The sequence below is a fragment of the Diadema antillarum genome, unplaced genomic scaffold, assembly GCF_040938485.1.
Source record: "Diadema antillarum isolate AM-2024a unplaced genomic scaffold, OU_Dant_1.0 scf00000121, whole genome shotgun sequence".
NCBI lineage: Eukaryota > Metazoa > Echinodermata > Echinoidea > Diadematoida > Diadematidae > Diadema > Diadema antillarum.
In genome coordinates this window covers 218621-240823 of record NW_027271010.1, presented here as the reverse complement: position 1 = coordinate 240823, position 22203 = coordinate 218621, and the positions used below count along the sequence as shown (strand labels likewise).

The following is a 22203-nucleotide window of genomic DNA, read 5'->3' as shown; positions in this document are numbered from 1 at the left end:
AACTTTGCATTTTTTTGAAAAAAAAAATCATATAAATCATTGCAATTTAGATCACAACCTGTCTCTCACAAAATTGATGCATCATTTCTGCTCACACTGTGAAAATTTTGAAATTTGGGTTGTGATCCTGAGGGCAACCAGAAACATCATGTTAGCTTGTATTTTGAATGCAAACAAGAGACCCGCGGGTCTAGCGCTCACCTGAGTATCGCAAGTTCACCTTTCACGCAGTCACTAATCTAAATTAAAATTTGACCAGGCATTCTCAAGTAGAAGATGAAAATGTACAATAAGGGCCCAATTTTTTTAAGATTCCTTAATTTGGGGGGATTGGGGCCCCCTGGGGCCCTCTGGGTGAGGCATGGTGCCCATTTTGATAAATTGAGATCCTGACCCCCTAGGGATGCTACCTGCCAAGTTTGACAAAAATCCATCATGAGGTTTTCAGGAAGAAGATGAAAATGTACAATTCAGGCCCCCATTTGGACCCTTCCAACCACCCCCCCCCCCCCCACCCAAGAGGGGCACCCCTGGATCTCCTATGAACAAACTTGAAACTACAGTCATTAATGTACTCACTCATAATATTATCTCAGCTCTATAACTTCTGATTCTAGAGAAGATTTATAAAGATTCCTTCATTTGGGGGGTTTGGGACCCCTGGGGGCCCCCAGGGTTGGGCATGGTGCCCATTTTAACAAATTGAGTTCCTAACCCCCTAGGGATGCTACCTGCCAAGTTTGGTGAAAATGGGTCATGGGGTTTTCAAGAAGAAGATAAAAATGTACAATTTAGGCCCCATTAGGACCCCTCCTCACCCCCTCCCCTGGGTCCCAAGGGGGGGCACCCCTGATTCTGCCATGAACAAACTTGAAACTACAGTCATCAATGTACTAACTCATAGTATTAACTTAGCTCTATCACTTCTGGTTCTAGAGAAGAAGATTTTTGCGGATTCCTTAATTTTGGGGGGTTTGGGACCCCTGGGGGCCCCCTGGGTTGGGCATGGTGCCCATTTTAACAAATTGAGTTCCTAACCCCCTAGGGATGCTACCTGCCAAGTTTGGTGAAAATGGGTCATGGGGTTTTCAAGAAGAAGATAAAAATGTACAATTTAGGCCCCATTAGGACCCCTCCTCACCCCCTCCCCTGGGTCCCAAGGGGGGCACCCCTGATTCTGCCATGAACAAACTTGAAACTACAGTCATCAATGTACTAACTCATAGTATTAACTTAGCTCTATCACTTCTGGTTCTAGAGAAGAAGATTTTTGCGGATTCCTTAATTTTGGGGGGTTTGGGCCCCCTGGGGGCCCCCTAGGTGGGGCATGGTGCCCATTTTAACAAATTGAGTTCCTAACCCCCTAGGGATGCTACCTGCCAAGTTTGGTGAAAATGGGTCATGGGGTTCTCAAGAAGAAGATGAAAATGTACAATTTAGGCCCCATTAGAACCCTTCCCCACCCCCCTCCCCTGGGTCCCAAGGGGGGCACCCCTGATTCTGCCATGAACAAACTTGAAACTACAGTCATCAATGTACTAACTCATAGTATTAACTTAGCTCTATCACTTCTGGTTCTAGAGAAGAAGATTTTTACAGATTCCTTAATTTTGGGGGGTTTGGGCCCCCCTGGGGGCCCCCTGGGTGGGGCATGGTGCCCATTTTAACAAATTGAGTTCCTAACCCCCTAGGGATGCTACCTGCCAAGTTTGATGAAAATCGGTCTTGGGGTTTTCAAGAAGAAGATGAAAATGTAAAAAGTTTACGCACGACGCACGACGGACGACGGACGACGGACGACGGACGACGGACGACGCACGACGCACGACGCACGACGCACGACGGACGCCGGACGAAGGGCGATCGCAATAGCTCACTTGAGCCTTTGGCTCAGGTGAGCTAATGAGAAGGGTAATAGTGTGCGATAAAATTCAATATTGGTTGTACAGCAGCCTCCCATGTCCACAAGATGGATGAGACCTCAGCTTAAAGTGAACCATTAATATGGACAATGATGTGATTAAGGCATCAGACGTCACAAACCTGCCATCTTGTGAGGGCACTGAGCGATCGACCTACAGGAGAGAGAGCCCTAATGAGGCAGTCTGTGGCACATGTAATGTTAATGTGCACACAAACCTCACTTGATGATACAAGAGAGATACTAGTACAGAGGAGGAGGAAGAGGAGAAGGAGAAGGGAGGATGAATGAAAATCGAAAGGAAGGAATGAGAGGAGAGGAGGGGAGTGAAAGGGAGGGGAGCCGTGCGTGATTTCACAAAGAGATCGAAACAGGCAGAATGACAGATCAATAGCTGGAGTGGGGGAGCCATTGAGAACACGCACCGTTCCATTAAATACGATTGAATCAAATACGGTGGGGGATGAAAAGGCATTTCCACGAAAGACGTCTGACACATCGCAGAAGTATCCAGCCGTGAACTGCAAACACTGGTCCGCACAAATCTAATTGCTGGGATGGCAATACATCGTTTGTCATCACCATCACTCAAAAGAGTCTTATACGCCATCTTCCGGACTCTCGATCATAAAAACAACACCGCTAAGTGTGGTAGAACATAACAGAGATAATGCATTGAGCGTCGCAACAAAAAGAAGGAAAGACACGCACAGCAGAATCTCGCATGGCTCGAAGACTTACTTGTCAGGATGAGCCATCGCTAGTAAAATGATCTGGGAATTGGCTGTCAATTTTTCATTACGCCCACAACTCAATAGCCTGTCCTTTCACTCCTCTTGTTGGGTCGACTGCCAAAATGAGAAAAAAACATTCAGAGAACCAAGACAGATTCCTGTGCAAACAGGAAAAGGAGAGGGAAAAAATGGGGAGCAGCAGAGGTAAAAAAAGAAAGAAAAAAAAAAAGAGCAAATCGTAAAATCAACGCATTGCCTCCAGATATACGCTGAACTTGCCATGCTATTTTTTTCTTTCCTTCTTGCCATCTCTGGCACACATGTCATCTCTTAACTCCGGCCCGCATCCCAAGAGTCGCCTTTTCCCCCCTTCTCTGGATTCTATTCGAGCAGATATTAACCCCATACTATATGAACGCAGGAGACCTCTATAAAATAGACATGAATATGCCCCCAAGAAAGATTTTACCAAGAAGCCATATACGAGAGCAGGGATTTAAAGTAAAGTCCCACAATCACAGTGGCACGGAAAGAAACACTAAGACATTGCAGGCATATATATATAGTACGTGCATACATAGAGCCATATTGATTCATTTTTGTCTATATTTGGTAATGTCCAAAAATCATGCTGCGGCAAAAAGAAATGGCTTCTTGCATTTTCCATGGCTCCGATTTCAGGTGCTGTGTAATGTAGGGCAACGATCAATATCTACAAATGGCAGGGCATAGTTTCTTTAAGGGTGATCACATAAAATATTAAATGATCTACATAAACGCTTTTCGGCGATTGGTCATAATGCAGTCATGTGACTAATGCAGCCAGGATCAAAGTCGGCACATTGTCTGCAGTGACGTCATGTCAGATTACGAAATTCCAGAATTCGATTGGCTGCCAAAGGGGGGCTGTAGACTTACATGGTGTGTAATCATGTTGACCATGATAATAGAACAAATATTGCCTTGTTTATTGTTGTAATATTGCAGAATGCCTTCACGAAGTAAGTGATAACAGTGGAGCCATTCTATCAAGATTAAATTTGAACTGACAGCTTAAAATGTGAGGTAAAAGCTCAGAACAATGAACTCTGTCTTATTGAAGCATCAAAGTCGGTGAGTCACCAGATAATCAGAAAATGCCATCGTTCAAGTCATTCATGTCATTGATCAGATAATTCTTTGATCATCATAGCAGTAATGATCAGCTCCCCTATTTCACATATCTTAGCTTACTAATATCATCCCAGCTGTTGGGATTTGATTAATCACCCCAGGTAGACCACAGAGATAAATCCCATTCTTTTTCAACCCGGGACTATGACTGTATTCAATCTTTGAGTAATTCGCTTAATGATATCATATAAAAATACATCATTCATCATTCCATTGATTACACCACTTGCTGGAGAATAACCTCTCCCCATCTCTTTCTTGATCTACCTCTATCTACCTCTATCTATCTATCTATCTATCTATCTATCTATCTATCTATCTATCTATCTATCTAATGAGTTATGGCATGTGTCCAACGGCTAAAAACCATTCTATGCTACACGTAAAAGAAAACAAGATAGATTATCCTAGACTTTTACTCAAAATTATCATGTCTCTATGATGAAGCAAAGTGGAAGAAGAAAAAAATGACCAACGAAGTTACTCATTTATAAATACCTCTGAGGGGGAAAAAAATACTGAAAGATAAACATATAATCACTGCAACTTCTGATAAATGACTTTGGGGGTCATCTGATGAAATTGTTTTCATAACTCTGCATTATCAAAATAAAATTTTGCCATGGTCCCTAATCAAATGCCCTTACCCCTTTTGTTTGTTTGACTACTACAGTGCAGAGAGCTCAAGAGTTTAAATACACTCGTCCAGGGAATCAATTAAAAACAAACAATGTCTTTTCCTGAGGGCAAGCAAACACTGCCCGTCTTCCGACAAGTGGACATTTCATTAAAGGACTTTGTCCGGAGAGCGACCTGCAGGGACTTCTGTTCAAATCTTATCAGGCTTTACTCACCATGGAAGTTGTGCTACTTGAAGTTGGTATGAAGCTTTGCTACTCTCAGCAATCTAGCTACCAACAATGCAAAGTGAAACTTAAAGGCATAATTTACCATTTGCAGAAGAAACAAAAACCCAGCATTAGTGCTTTAAAATAGTTCTAAAATGCGAGTTAGGGATAGAAACAACCAATGTAAAATTTTGAATTGGTAAAATTGATGCTAAGTTACTGTTCAATATACAAAATGTGAACAATAGTTATAATAAAAATGTTTCCAGACTAAAAAAAACATTTACAGTTGGTTTATTGGGAAAAATACAGATATTTCCTTATAGGTAGGCTTTTATCGTGAAAATTTTATATGATGGGATGTTCTGTGGTACAACAGATCTACACATATGCATTAAATGTCCTATCTTGAAAATTGTTTAAATCACTGTTCCCAAAGGTAAACAAGACCTGTAACTTGACAGTAAACTAAAATGACTCTTGATCATCACAATGCAACCACTACTTGACTATCTTTTATCTTTTCACTATAGTCATGCAATATCATGAATATTCAAGAATCAACTTTCAGTTTCTTTCTGTGTGTATCATTTATCAATTTTTCCTTCAAGAAAGTAGAAGAACCCATGCACACTGGGAAATTTGTTTTCCTCGGTCATACGCACATGCAGAACAGACAAGACGTCTTTAACGTCACAGCTCAACATCAAGAGGCAGTGTACAGAGTGGCGTAGGAAAGGAAGTAGGCCTATCCCAGAGGAAAGTATGGCTCCGACAATATGTGACGTACTTCCCTATCCTGAAAACTGCTAGCTGCCAGGGATGCACATGGGGAGGAGGAGGAGGATGAAGGGGGGAGGGGCAGGAGAAGAACAAGGAGGAATGGTTGAACAAGAGGGGGAGGAGGGGGAGGAGAAGTTGGGTGGGGGACAGAGGAAGTGATACCATCAATGATGTGGTTAAGAAATGGGTAGGCTGTAAAATATCTTCAATAAACACATGCAGGCTGCAAATTATTTTGAAGGATTTTTTTAAGATGAGGACAATACATACACGATTGTGATTAACATGACTTTAAAAAAGCATATATGTAAAGTAATGTTCAGTATTTTTGTAGATTTTGGTCTGAGTTGAGTAAAACTTCCTTCACTCAGACTCCATATCTTTGATCTCAAAGAAATGGCACATTATGTTTCCTTATATCATGTTTCAAATAATGTTAATGGCAATCAAAGACATGTTTTGGAGATGAAGTCCAGTTTCTCATCAATCACATTAATGATTAGATAAACATTTGAGTCTAGCTGTTTAGTGATCACAGTTTGCAGAATTTGTGTTCTGTGGACTTCTTTTTTTAACTCTCTTTTCTTAACAAGCTCTTTGTGGTTTTATTAGTCCTTATTGACTTCATTCATTAAATGGACATTTATAAAACTGTTTCTAGTATTTGAATGTACATTGGGAAACTATCTACAGATGAAGGTGAGTGATGGAATTTAACTTGAACAGCTAATGCTTGGCAGCAATGATACGCCTATGACAGCAGACGTGGGAGCAAACCATTGTGTAGTAAGAGTCTTTGGTGTTTGGATCACTTACTGAACTCATCAGGGATGCCCCGATTCGATCTGACACATACCATGTACCCCTAGGCCATCATGGGTGGAACGTATCACAGAATGGGATATTGAGTGATGGTGTCTACACCCACACTGCCAGAGGAGGCAAGGAGAACACAACCATTGCATCGCCCTAACGGCATCCTCCCGCCGCATCCGATCCGATCGGTGCAGACCCCCATTACGGTGAAACGGGAGCCGCCAGTTTGGAATGGAGTCCTGATTTGCGGCGGCGCGAAATGAGATGTGATGGGGGATATTCACAACTTAACCCACAATTTTCACTCCATTTCGGAACTCATTGTGTGCGAATCTGACACTTGACGTGCGAGCAAGATCCAAAATGTTCAATCATTCTAAACTAGGTGCATGGCAATCAGTGACGATGAATTAAAGAAGGGAGGTTGTATCAAGCACGATTCTGTGAATTATTTGGGGTTTTAAAATTGGGAACTGTTCTAAAATGTATCCAGAGTATGATTCTCCATCTTATCCTAAAATTTACATTTTCATTTAACCCCCTGAAACCATGAAATACTTCAAAGTTTTCTGAATTCCTCAATATGTTCTCACAGATTTTGTAGATATAATATATATATATATGAAGAGTTTGTTTGCAAAAACCGATAAGTCCATATTTGCCAAATGGAGATATTTGCGATTAAAGGTCAAGAAAAATAAAGAGAATAATAAGAAAATTTTTGCTTCTTTTGACCATAACTTCAAAAATATTCCTTTATATTTAGTGACCAATATATCATTTAAAAGGTATTATTTTGTACATTATGACAGAGATCGTACTTCAAAATCTTCAAAAATGGACTTATCAGTTTTTGCAAACAAACACTTCATATATATATATATATATATATATATGTTGATGAAACTGACATAATGAGAAGATGAATATGAAATATACACAACAGACACACGGATGATGATGATGATATTAACAGGGTATTCACACCACTTCAAGGGGACAATTTAGCGGCTACATTCATCATTTCTCGATATTGAACTCATACGGGGGTCACGTATATGGCTCCATCATTAAACACATCGGAGGCAATGCCCTCCAAGACCCAGAGCTGATAGGTTAACATGCATCTCGTGTAACCATCGCTCGCACAGAATGGATTTTATGAACGGGTTAAAGAAGCACTGGGAGGAAGACAAGCATACCGAATTAGAGGCAGCATGAGAAGAGATAGTCCCTTGGTGATCCTCAGAGTAGAAATCGATCCACACCACATTCAAATTGGCTTTAAAAGATACATTAAAATCAGACAAACAAAATGGTAGAAAGAAAGCAAGCAAGAGATCATCAAGCAGAGGGGTGAAGGTTGAGGAGTGAGTTTTCTTCAATTTTGTCTCCCTCTCCCTCCCTCTTCCTTTTTTTCCGACATGTTTGTGAAAAATTATAGATCAGCAGTTGCGATCTTACAAATTTCATTTGTAGAGGGAGACAAAACTGAAGAAAACTCACACGTCAAAATGGTAGAAGTTTCATTGAAATTCAAACCTAGAACAAAGGAAATGGAATTTTGAAAGTTTTCCATGTTTTCACAAATCAGTGTTACTCATCACAACTGCATCCTAAAATTGACAAGAGTTGCCAATATCATTACCTCACAGGTTTCAATTGAAGTGTACACAAATCTTCAAAAAAAGGTCAATGTTTGACATGAAATCGATACAGAGATTTATCATTTTGCATCTTATTATTGTGGTCACCTATTGTGATAAATGTACCAGGTAACAATGGCTTCTTAAGGAAAAGAGGCTGCAGTTACTGATTCATCTACAAAAATATGATTTCAATCATAAGAATGAGCACAAAAACAGGAGAGTTGTGAATTGAGGACATCATTGCCTCTACCAATCTGTGTATATTCAGTGAAAAAAGTAAAACTTTAATATTGCATAACTTTCTCATCCTAGGTCAGATTTTGGTGAGACCTCAGCCATCCGGTTTGTCTTGTTCTACTCTTGATATTAAAGTCAACTTTAACGTGGCATGCAATTGCACTTTGACCAACTCGGAGCCAGATAGGCATCGACACCATCCCCCTGTCAGCGGGCCGGAGGAGTGCGAGCTGGGTATCCGATCCCGAGATGGGGGGAGGGATGAGGGGCGCGTGAATACGAGCTGGTATCAAATCTGAGGCTTAGGAGGGAGGCGGCGACTGGGCACCGTGGTATCACAAGCTCCAATGTCAGAAGGAAAATGGCAAAGGACACTGACTGGGGGTGACATGCTGGGTGACGTTAGGGGAAATGGAAAGTGAAGTCGGCTGCACCAGAGTGGAGGAAGTCATTTGAAGCGCCATTATGGACTCTGTTGATAGACGGAGCATGATGCAGAGAAATGTACCCCTAACCCGGCCCCTCACCTCCCACCCCACCCCTTTCCCTCCCCTTCCCCTCCTCCAGCAACATTGTATGAATGTTCTAGGAATGCTATAACTCACCCTTCATGCTTCAAGCTCTAATACAATTTTGATGCTGAAATATATAATACGCAATTGTCAATTTTTCTTTAATAAGTCAGGCATTAATGTTTACGCATACAGTTTGATATGGGTAGGGCTGCCATTGACATAAACGTTATGGAAACGTAATGCAAAAAATGCACACAGTTATTTGGGATTCAATTTATGCTACATTAATTGTTGCGTATCTTTTACATGTATTTTCTTGTTCTGTTTTCACAAAATACATGAGTTCCAATATTTCATTCACAGAAGTTTGCTTTCTTGATCTGCTCTGATTGATAGCATCACGTTCTTACTCTTGGATATCTCAATATGATATGTTAAAATCATTATGAAATTTAAAGAGCATTAATTACACCACAATGGGCAGGGGCAGTGGATGGGGACGGTTGTTCAAAACTATATTAAAGCTTTTTTTTTAAAATGGGATAAATTTACACAACTATCCATGCAATGTGTGAACCTTAGAACAATATGATGTGGTACTGACTTTGTTGTTATCATTGGTAACAACATAATGAATGTGGCAATACTTTGAATGATGCACAAGATTTCACACACACAAAAAAGCAATCCCAGCATTTAGAAATCACATTAACCATGCTATACACTTTCAAAAGAAAAGAAACATTTATGAATGACCATTCATCATTTTATAGCATGATAGCATGATGTCTGCCCATAGCATCAGTTCAGAGATGTGAATGAAGCTACAACCATCTTTTTTTCGATCAGAATTATTGTATGACATTTTCTCCGAGGAGCAGAAAAGATCCGCATCACTGCACTTGACGAGGGCCATCCTTCCGCGTGGCATTTATGCATTATTCAACACTTGCAACAATCAGATGGTGGAGGGGGTGGAGAGAGGGAGCGCTTAGATTCGATTGGTGACCGTCAGCAGAAATCATTATGACAGCCAGTAAGCCACACCAAACTAAGGACAAGATAGAAGAGCAATCTGGTCATGGATTAAGATAACGGAGATGAGGTATCTTGGAACCCTTCTGGATTACCAATGACCCAACCAAGATTGATCCAGTACTAATTAAAAAAAAAAATGAGATACCATTCCTACAAACATATGACATGAATGGCTTAGGGGTGGTAAATTGTGGGGAGGTAGATTAATCATCTGTGCAAGTATCTACTTGTGTCAACTTAACAAATACAAATAAACAAATACAAAGCTAACATATTATGATAAGTACAATATTTCAGTTATCATGTATCCTCATACAATTTTCTGCCATGGATTTATATTGACTGGAACTAAAGCACTCTAATAAATAATTGTACCACTGGAATTCCCCACTACCTTGGGAAAATATTCTAACCAATTTTTCATCATCACTCATACTAGTATCATTATCCATTTCATTATCATCATTATCATCATCATCATCACCACTGTAACAACTACCATTATCACCATCATACATGTCATTGTCAGTCAATGCTTCATTTTTTCCTTTAGATTTTTAGGTTGGTCTTCCATCATTTAGATTTCCTATAAAACGTTCTGTAATAAACTGATTCTGCAGCCCCTTTCCTTGCCTTAGTTTTTATCTTCTTTTAACTTACTTCGATACCAAATAGAGCTTTGTACTAAGTACTCAATACAAAAAAGGGGGTCAACCTGGAAAAAAAAAGTATTGTCATAAGGCAGCAATCAAGTCCAATGTCCAGTCCGGTCAAGTTTGGACTATAGGGTCATCCACCGAAAGGCTTTGCTCTTTTCAAGCTAGGTCAGACTTGACCATTACCTAAATGCTTTGGGGAAGGGGAATAGAACACCACTCCAACAAATTTTCTTCAAAGTGCAATAGCTAGAAGAAGGGGAAATGGGCATTTTTGCCGATGATTATTAAGGTCAATCAGAATCAAAACATGTCCCTTATAAGAATCTTTATTTTCCTCCTTTCATGAGACATATCTACAAGATCAGATATCAAATATTTTGAGGGGGAAAATGGAAGAAATGAATACACAAACCCCCAAGTTCTTCTCAGTGGAAATCTGATCTGATCTGATTTGAACTAGGAAAGCAAGTGCAAAAAATCTGTTGATATGAGTGAGATTAAGATCAGATATCCAGAGCTGCTTTGAAATGTCAAAAGGTGGCAACTAATCATAACTGACATTTGACAAACAAATTTTATTCATCATTCAAGGTGACAAATTCAACAACCATGGCAGTGGGCATTGACACTTAATTCTGCTGAAGGAAGCCACTAGTTTTGAGTTCAGCAAGCCCCTGGGAGAGCAACAATCGAACTCCCTTCCACAAAATGATAGAACCTTTTGAAAAATCAGTATGCAGAAAGTTGTTGACTGCTTCTGCACACTATAATGAGTTATTTAAAATCAGGACATTCCAATTTCTCTTCATTCCAGGGCCAGAGGCTGTGATGTTTACCAATTTTTTAGCTTGTGGTCCTAATCATTGAAAATTGAGCATTAGATTCTGATATACATACGAGAATGCCTGCACTGCACATTCTCGTATGTAGGCCCTATATAGCAGAATCTGTCTCGCCAGTGGCAGGTGCGGGGCAGATTGGTCAGCCGCCTGCCCAACTCGTTCGTGGGGTTGTTGGCGGTGGGTTACGGGGTCCTCCCTGAATTCCTCTGTTACTATCTTACCATGTGATCAGGCTGCAGTCCAGTTGTTAGTATTTTATTTATACTGCAGTATTTATATTTTCTGTATCTTAATATGCTGTCTTTTTATTTATTTATTTTGTTGTTGTTGCTTGTATTATGATTGTTACCTTTGATTTTGTGAATAAAACATACACACACAAAAAAAATTGAGCATTAAGAATAGCTTAAATATTCTGTAAGACTGTAGAGTCCTTGTATCATGAGAATGGGGGATATGGGATGGGGCTTAGGAAAAATGTTCAAAGCATTATACATCTTTATTCCAGCTAATTAAATGGGAAGTCTAGCTTCATATGTCTGTGCAGAAAAAACAAACAATCAAACAATGACAGACCCAAAGAAACTTTGAAGAATAATTATACAATCCATTCAAAAGTTATCAATGTTTCTTCTTGTCTAGATGGGAACTGACAAAAAATGGTACAACAGTATTAAAAAAAATGTAATTTCATACAAATCAAACTTTCTGGGGCATCAACAGAGCACTTTTCCCAGTTCATCCCAAAGGTCCAGTACATTTTCTTTAAAATTTGTGTGAACATACCAAGGCAGAGGAAGCCGTTTCTCGCCAGTATGTGACCATCGAAGCACTCGCACTTGATCCGATGGAATGGCTTCTCCACACAGATCTGGGAGCAGGGGTGCGTCATGTCACAGCGACCTGCAGACAAATTAACAAAGAAAAATACTAGAAATGTCACTATGGAAAAGAATAAAAGGTGAGCTTTTAGCATTTTGCATTAGAACTAGACCTTTGACCTTTGATGTTCGACCTCATGACCCAAAATTTTCTCTAAGAGAATCTGGATCTGGTAATACATGTAGGCCTATACACTAAGTTTCATAAAAATACCTTCAAGCATTGCAGAGATATGGGGGAAATAGTGAAGTTTAAAGACTTTGACCTTGACCTTTGACCTTGAACTTGTGCACCCAAAAGTTAGGCACAGCACTGTCCACTCACACATACATATGCCAAGTTTCATTTGGATACATCAAAAGGTTCTGAAGTTACACTGTCCACAAAATCAATTACAGACAGAAAGACAGACAGATGAATGGAAGGACAGATGGATAGAAGGACGGACGAACGGATGGACAACCCGAAAACATAATGCCTCGGGCGGCTCTTCGTGGCAGAGGCATAAAAAGTAAATGAGGATAGAGAAGCTGGCAATGCCTTGTGAATGGAGCGCCGCTCCAGATGCCGTAGGTGGGGGGTTTAACACCTCCACTCTCAATAAAAGTGACACCTAGGGCTGTATATGGGGTGTGAGAAGAGCTGTTGGGCGGCTTTGGCGGCGGCACGCCAGCGGGCGGTGACAGAAGCTGTGAGATGCGTTACTGTATTGAGCATGTCATGTGTGACAAATCTCATGTTTCTCTTTCCTATTTCTCCCTGTCTCCTCCCCCCCCCCCCTCCCTCTCTTTCCCTCACTTTCTATCCATTGATATGATCTCTTCTTATTCATATATCTACACACATCTCTGTCTCTTGTCTGTTCGTCTGTCTGTCTGTCTTTATCTCTCCCTCTGTCTCTCTCTGCTTCATGATTCATCTCTCATTCTTTTTCCATCTATACACTACTAACCAATCTTTCCACAATATCTTTGCCCCCCCCTCTCTCTCTCTCTCCTCCCCTCCCCTCCCCTCCCCCCCCCCCCACCATTTTCTCTTTTGCCTGTGCACTTCACTTGATATTATATTCATATAAAATGTTTCATTTTCTCTGCAGGGAACATGATATGCTCCTGGTTAAAATATTATGCGTAAGAGCCCTCATCACACCTTCCTATGAATGGCAGATTTTGTCATCGGGGCGAGTGGTTGCAAGAAAAAAAAATGACTTCAATGACTTGCCCTGCAGAGAAGTCATGATTCACTTGTTATTGTTTCTTTTATATCAAAGTGCTGTCTTGGTTTCACTTTGTTTAGCTATAGAAATGGTTGCACTGTGGCAATTGTAGTACTTCTCTCAAATTGTTCAGTATTATGAACTGACAAAAATGTATACTTTGCATGATGCATAACTTTTTGTTTGTTTGATAGAAATGAGCTTTAAATGAATTGAATTGAACTGAACTGCACTGAAATAAATTAAACTGAATTGAATTGAACTTGACTGAATTAAACAGAACTTAACTAAATTGAATTGACTTGAACTGAATTGAATTGTACTGAATTAAACTAAATTGAATTACACTGAATTGAATTAAACTGAATTGAATTGAACTGAATTGGATTACACTAAATTGAATTGGATTAGAATTAGAATTAGAATAAGAATTATATTGAATTTAATTGAATTGAATTGAACTGAATTAGAATTAGAATTAGAATTGAACAGTGAGTAAATCTCAGGACTTTCATCGGTGCATTTATCCTCGGATGAGAGGTTTCACCCATAATGCACCTCTTGAAGTAGATGTAAATACAGTCATCTGGCATTGATGAGGGTTGGGGTGATGGCAGAAGTATTCAAAAGAGTGGGGATAGCACTTTTAAGAGGCTACCATAGACAATTTTAACCCGTTGAGGTCGGTTTGATTTTGCTACAACATGCATTTCCCATAGATGCTTGCCCAAGTATACTCCGGACTCATCCTCAACGGGTTGAGCTCAGCTCATTACTATATACTTGACTCCTGCAGAAACAGCTACTAAAACGCTTATTGGAATAACATAAGGGGTAGGGTGTTACCTGCATATAGAGTTACTAGTAACCACCACTGCACTGGCTCAGTAATATGGAGTTCATGAAAAGTTAGGCCTTCACATGGGTTTCATATCGATTGTGCTTTTTTAGGTGATCCGAGTATCCTTCGGATCACCTTCTGTATCTGTACGGATTCTTTCTTCTTCTTTGTTTCTTTATTTCTCCGCAAAAGTTGTGCAGAAGTTAGCTCAGAAAGTCCGCTGCCTATCAATTTCAAAATTATACCATGTATGCATCATGTCCCAAAGACGACAAATCTAATGTATCATTGTGATCAGTGGACCGTGACGTCACTATGACGTCATTATATGAAAACACATTCTCAATCATATCTCATTAATGGAATGAAATTTTTCAATGAAATTTACGTCACATATATTTCAAATTATGCGCATTCTACTCATGTTCTCAAAATTCATATATTCTCTTAAAACGTGCGCGTACGCGCGCGTTGAAATATTTGTATGCTCCAATCGAGCTCAAAATTTTTTTGCACACGTTTCAGACCATTTGGAGCATTTTTTGAAAAATTGAAAAAATCGGACGGACGCGTACGCGCGCGCGCATATACGCACGCACAGCTCATGTGCAATTGAAATTTCCAGTTTTTTCACTTTGATCGGATGTCTGAAATGTTAAGGAATATTTATACCAAGTTTCAAATCAATCCGACTCAATATGACGTCATACGGGCCCGTCAAAGTTGAAATTCCGCGCGCGCGTCAATGGCGATATACAGTGCAACTATGCCAAAAAACTGCCAATTTTAAATCCGATTTTACTCGTCAGGATGGACGGTGACCCCCCATTTTCTGTACATATTTTGAAAGCTGATGAGTTGTACATGTCATTTCATGGGGTGGCAATGCTGACAAAATGATTAAAAGATATCAAATTTCTTAATAAAGTAAAAAAAGTAAATTTTCAAAATGACGTCATCAAATTTCAAGTTCATTCGAGCATATCTCACTAGTCCTTCGTCAATTTTCACCCAGATTTCAGTATGATGTAGCTTATTTAATGTTCTTTCAAACATAAAATTACAATATTTTGATTGGATAACGGTATCACCTCGTAAAAATGGATTAAAAGTAATCTTGTCAAATTTGACCAGTTTACGTGTTATCTCTATGGGAGTGCAGTTTTTCTGGAAATGAAAATTGACATGACTATCTTTATCGAGCACTAGCTCACTTAAGCTTCGGTAAATTTCTCCCAGATTTTAATATGTTGTAGCTGAGACTTTACGCTACCGTAAGTGTGCCCTTTGTTTTTTCATACGATGTCAGAATCACGTCAAAAAATTGGGTTGAAATTCAGGCTTATCTTCGATGTATTGAGATATTTCTTTCTTTCTGCAACTTTCTTTGCAATAACTCAAGAAAAACGGCCTCTATCACTTCTATATTTTGCACATGTTTAGTTCATGTCACGTGAATTATTTCATAAAATAACAACTACTTGATCGGACACCATCTTGGGTATGTAAATTAGGGTCAAAGGTCATAAGTGTTTCACCCTGTATCTTAGTGAATACATGTCCTATCTTTCCCATATTTTGCATACGCAAAGACCATGTTACAAGGATCATTTCACAAAATAACCACTTTTTACTCAGATGCCATCTTGTCTGTACAATTTGAGGTCAAAGGTCATATGTACTTCTTTTTGTATCTTCGTTATGACGTGTTATCTCTATGGGAGGGAATTTTCTTTAATGTGAAAATTGACATGATTGTCTTTATCGAGCACTAGCTCACTTACCCTTCGGTGAATTTCTCCCAGATTTTAATATGTTGTAGCTGAGACTTTGCGCTATCGTTTTATTTCCTTTGTTTTTTCATACGATGTCGGGATGACGATAAAAAATTGGTTGAAATTAAAGCTTATCTTCTATGTATTGAGATATTTCTTTCTTTCTGCAACTTTCTTTGCAATAACTCAAGAAAAACACGCCCTATCACCCCCATATTTTGCACATGTTTAGTTCATGTCTCGTACATTATTTCATAAAATAACAACTACTAGATCGGACAACATCTTGGGTATGTAAATTAGGGTCAAAGGTCATAAATGTTTCATCTTGTATCTTAGTGAATACCTGTCCTATCTTTCCCATATTTTTCACACGTATCGACGATGTCGCGAGAATCATTTCACAAAATAACCACTATTTCATCAGATGCAATCTTGGGAGTGCAAAGGTGGGTCAAAGGTCATATGTATTCATTGCTGTATCTTCGTTATTCAGTGTATACAGAATTTGGTACCAAAGATGGCAGATATGACTCCCTTTTCTAAATGAGAATGCAAACATCACACGGACAATGTCTCTAAACAGAGATGAAACTTGTATGGTCATGCCTATTGCGATCAGGACTCGAATCATTGATAAAAAAAATCGGATCACCTTAATTTGTCAGTGATGACAAATTACAATCTCTAGTTTTTCCTTCTCCTTCTTCAATGAAAATACAAATTCAATTCGTATAGAGCAATTCTTCAGTAGTTCATGATCTCATGCACTTTAAAGTCTGTCCCCATGTGTAAAGGGCTAATATCATGTGAGAGGAAGTGAGGTTGGAGAGGGTATATGGGGCAAATCACTCTGAAGAAATTTTAACACAGGAAGAACATTAAAATGCAAAATTTGCATTATAACACACTTTTCATAATCTAATCTTGTTAATCAGTAATTGTTTGTGAGTGTTTCCAGGTTATATTCACAGGACTCAAAAGTACAGCATGTTTAGTGCAGGCATGGAAGGGGTAGAAAAATAAAGTCATTTATCAAATTAATCCATAGGCACAAGTTCATGAACATCTGACAAGGTATCTTAAAGAAGAGAGCTTAGTTAGCATGCTTTTCAAGTGACTCATTGTCTTAAAATCCAGTCTCAAATCCCTGTACTCAATTCCTGACTCCTGACCCTTTCATCTCAGGGGTTCTTTGGGGCAAGACATGACCCCTTTCCTTCCAAACCCTGTTTCTCCAATGCCCCCATCATGCCCCACCCCCAACCCCTTCAAAAATTTATTTCAGCTGTACTGGTACAAAGTTATGGTAGTTCGGGTTTCATTGTATACTAGAGTTTGTAGAAACAAACTGCAACAGCAGGAAAGTAGAAGGTTTTCTTCACTGCAGAATACTTTGAATCTTCTAAATACATTTTCTTTTTTTTTCTGTGGTCAATAACACCCACCCTACTTGCTTGATACACTTTTTTGAAAGCTTCTCTATGACTTGAGGTAACACTCTGGGAAAAATGAACATATTTTCAACTCTGTCAACAAAATTTTCCTTGTCTGCTGAATTTATAACACAGAATGTCATTCAATTTCAAGTAAGACATCTCCCCCTCCCCACTGCTAAATAATAATTAAAAAAATCCAAAAATTGCTTTCAAGGAATTTCTCAAATCCTCACAGAAATATACACAGGGGATCATTCAAAAGATACAAACTAACAGCTGACAGCAAGCAAAATATGCAGGCATTGTTGATTCTTCTTTTATGATATTATGCAATAAAAATTATTGATAGAGTGGTCAGTAATGAAAACACATTATTTTTCCCTTGCAGCTTTGCATGACGCTGCCTAATGTATTCGCTGTTGTGAGATTGGTCTCACTTATTTGCATATAAGAACAATAAAGGTGTTAGTACTGCATAAAGAAGAGAGTAGGTCCTATTACAGTTGCTACCTTTCTTGTATTAAAGTGACCATGTGAATAGAAGTGAAAGATTGTGATATTAGAGCTCTTGACAATCCTCACGTCTAGTTCATCAACTTTCAAAATCAGGCATTTTATGATACTGGTGAGGAAATTTCAATTTCACTAAGTTTTGCTATTATCATATTCCTATTTCTCTGCTAATACTCCTTTATATTCTCCATTTGTACTATCTACTAGATACATTTCACTTCCCCTGACATTCAACTGAACTTGCAAATCTAATTCCACATATTTCTAAATTAATCGTAATAAAAACTTCCTAAATCTCATAATATTTGCCCTTCTCTGTACCACCTGCAAAACACATTCCATCATGCTTGATGGCAATATGTTTTTTATAGAAATATGTTTTTAATAGGGAAGACATCTGTGATAAAGATATTACCACTTGTTTACCAGTACCCTGGTCTGTCTCGTGCTTCTTTCTTTTTTGGAGGTCTCAAAACATCCCTGAATTCTTCCATCTAATACTAATCTATTCTCCATCTTTTCCTCTTCTGATTGAGTCATTAAATACTTTAATTACTGCCTGTTCATTATATTAACCACGATATTCCCTTTAAGCCCATCCTCATTACAGAGGTATCATGATATCACTGGCATTTGCCATGGTTGATCTTTCCATTCACATTCGAAAGTAAGGCTGCAATGGTACTGTATGATGAAATCTTTGAAGGCTTCCCTGGCTGTACAACGATGGGTGGTAGAAGGCTTTAATAATGGTGCATCACATTATTCTTTCTTGGGTACAGTATATAGCCCTAAAAAGGGCCCAGGGCCTACCCAATCTCAACATTTTGGCAAGCATGTTTTTGCCGCTTTTCAAGAGAATTTTCTTTTTACAGGTGCAATGCCTGAGAGAGTGATCTGCATATCTGGTAAAAGTCATAACACAACTACAGAGAGTTCTCTGCAATAGAGAGTCATGCCGCAATTTGTGACTGCAAACTTCAAACGAACATAGAAATCGCACTCCGATGTTGCCATCTCTTTCGGACAACTGTTCAGGTTGAGTTTGTCATAGCTGCATGGCAACTTTCAAAGTAATGCCGCCACTTTTCTATTATTGCAATCTGTCACTGTATATCAGCATGAATGGTTCTTTTGACAGAATCTTGGGACATTCTCACCCAACATTCCAATTCACGTCGTTTGCTTCAGTTCCTTCCATTCCACTGATCTTAATGCCCACCTCCCTTATTCATCCTGTTTTGAATTGTTTCCAAATTAGCTTCCATGTTTGTTCGATCCATTTGTCATTTGATGGGTGCAGTTCGATTTGTTAACTGGTTGCTCATTGACAGTTGGTGGAGAACGTACTGTTGGCTGGTGGTTGTTTAGCAAGAGTGCTGCTTGGTTTGTTGGTCATTCTTTGGTCGGTCAAATTCGTTCAGTTGGTTCGTTTTCATCTCATGAATTGTCCTATGCTTGTGTGACGTCCTTGAATTCACAATGTGTTTGGCATTAACTCCTCCAGCACCATACTACAAACTTCACAACATCAGCAACACTCATACCAGACCAACTGTATACAAGGTGGATTTGAATGAGCTAATCATGTTTCAAAATGTCGATTATGGCAACAACAACAACAACAAAAGAGGTCAGCATAAACGCACCGATACACTTTCATTTGACGACACTATCCATTTTTCTGCTCAATGAAATTTCATTTTAAATACAAGATAATTTAAAGGACAAGTTCACCTTTATAAACATAAGGATTGAGAGAATGTAGCAATATTAGTAGAACACATCATTGAAAGTTTGAGGAAAATCAGACAATCTGTTCAAAAGTTATGAATTTTTAAAATTTTTGTGCAGCAACCGCTGGATGAGAAGACTACTGCAGTGTATGAATAACTTGCGTACAACAATATAAGGAAAATATAAAGAGAATTTCACAAAATTCCATCTTTTGAAAAAAGTACACATTCCCCTGACTCGTTACCGACAAATGTTATGGGCAATATTATTCCCCCTGCCTTTAGAAAGAGGCAAGTCAAGAGCTCTTTTATTATGCGAAAAAAATGAAAATATGTTGAATTTTCTTTTACATTTTCTTTATACTGTTGTACGCATATGACTCACAAGCTGTAGTAGTCTCCTCATCCAGCGGTTCCAACACAAAAATTTTAAAAATTCATAACTTTTGCATCGATTGTCCAATTTTCCTCAAACTTTCACTGATGTGTTCTACTAATATTGTTGCATTCTCTCAATCCTTATGTTTATGAAGGTGAACTTGTCCTTTAAAGTTTGCCTGACCATCCATCCATTCACTGCATGATAACCTGCCTCTATGCCCTAGTCGAAGTATTTCTTTGGTCTTCCCTTTGGTCCTAGCATTCCTCCGTTCTTCCTTCCGTTCTCACCACCACCACTACCACTACCACCAAACCTCTTTGAACTTCCCCCCACTGCTCGGAATGTCATGTTTTTCCACTTGCTAGGGGTTTTATGGCAGCTTTTCCATGGCCCCGGTGAGGTCATAAAGCAGAAGGGAGTGGATTTCCAGACAGAGTATTTTATAAACAGGAGTCCACTTGACCCCGTTTTATTCATCTTTTATTCCAGCAGGTCTATTTTTCCAGTCTCCCGTCATGACGTGGCTAGCAATAAATCGATTTCGGAGCAATATGACTTCATATATATTAGGGGCATGTTCACACAACCTCCAATTGTCCAAAGACATATATACGCACATATCTCACGAATGGCAAAGCAATTTGAATTTCCTTCCCTACTTCATATTGTCAAAATAAATTTTCAAATTCAGTGTTCTATTTATAGAGAGGCAGCCTATTAGTCATCATGGTCTTGTCCTGTGTCTTGCCTAACATAGAACTGCTGAAAAAAGAAATGATATGAACAGAAGGCTTGGCAAATAGAGTCATAAGATGGTTGAGTGTGAACTCTTTCAAGTTCAGTGAAGTAAACTCTACATCGCTGTTTCCCCATTTGGCCAGAACTAGCTGAAGACTACATGATGAAGGAAAGGTAATGCTAGCATTTAGAACACCTCTGCAAAATACCCCAGGCAATACCTATCATGAACATTGGAGGAAAAATCTACAGAACACTTTTCAAGAGAAAAAAAAAGTCTGTCTTTTTTCTCTCTCTCGCTTTTTGCTGTTCTTAATCTCGATCAAACAAGCCCCTGGTGTCAGGTTGCATGTGTAATCCAAAATTAATATCCCTGTAGACTGCCTCCTCATCCATCCTTTTTAGGGGGGAAAAATTTACAAAGGGCGACAAGAACGAAAATCCATAATGCATCTGGGTTATTTCTGCAGCCCAAAATGGGAAGCGGCGGGGAGGTAAATATGAAAAGACACCAAAGGCAAATACAGCTAGTGGTTCTATTATCCTCCGAAAATCCATACCTTTTCCTTCATCCATCCCCCTCCCCCCTCCCCACTCCCCCTCCTTAAGACTTCTAGAACACTTTCACCCCAACTTGAATATAGTGCTTTTATGTTACTGAATAGGGGGGAGGAAAGTTGGTATTGATTTATTCGTGGGTACCCCCAGACACCAGTTCTGTTTGGAACCCTGTGCTTTAAGGTCAGAGTGACAAGTTACTCAGGCACTCTTTTGTGAAGAGAAATCAACTCCCACACATTTGTACAGCTGCAGTAAAACTTGGGGGTCTTTACCTCGGCTTTTCAACCATAGCAGGAGCTGTGCCTGCCCGGTATTCTAAAGTTAGGGTGCACGTCACGGGTGCAAGCATCATCAAAGGCATCACTAAATGTCACATCAGACGGAGAGAAGAGAAGGTTGCTGATAACCCTTTGGGTGCTTTGAATACCAATTGGCATGGAAACCTCTATCATGTTACAGATACTGCCATGAGTACCTAGCAAAGAAAGGGTTAAAAAACATGCTGGCATTAGCGGAGGAAAGGTATATTCTCTGCAAGACTCACTGCAGGATAAATATTTCCTGCCCGGCTGCAGCATTCATTCTATCACACTATCACAATGATACCTTAATTGTACTTTCTAAAAAAATCGAGTGAAAATATTCACTCTTAAAGGAGTGAATACACAAAAGAGTGAATTTAGAGTGAAATTGGAGTGAATTTTGAGTGAAAATGTTCATTTTCACTCATTTTGGAATGACCTCAGGGATCACTCGAAGATTTTGGAGTGATCCTTGAGGTCACTCCAAAACGAGTGAAAATGAACATTTTCACTCAAAATTCACACTAAATTTACTCTAAATTCATTCTTTTTTGTATTCACTCATTTAAGAGTGAATATTTTCACTCGATTTTTTTTAGAGAG

The 22203-nt window shown here is 39.2% G+C and overlaps 1 protein-coding gene across 1 annotated transcript in view; it reads right to left on the bottom strand.

The window, feature by feature from the left end:
* Positions 1-22203, bottom strand: part of LOC139720096 (pikachurin-like) — a 159836-nt gene that overhangs the window by 81545 nt on the left and 56088 nt on the right. Inside the window, exon 2 of the mRNA XM_071631465.1 lies at positions 12002-12118. Within this exon, the coding sequence (XP_071487566.1) occupies positions 12002-12118 (117 nt within the window). The remainder of the gene's footprint in view (positions 1-12001; positions 12119-22203) is intronic.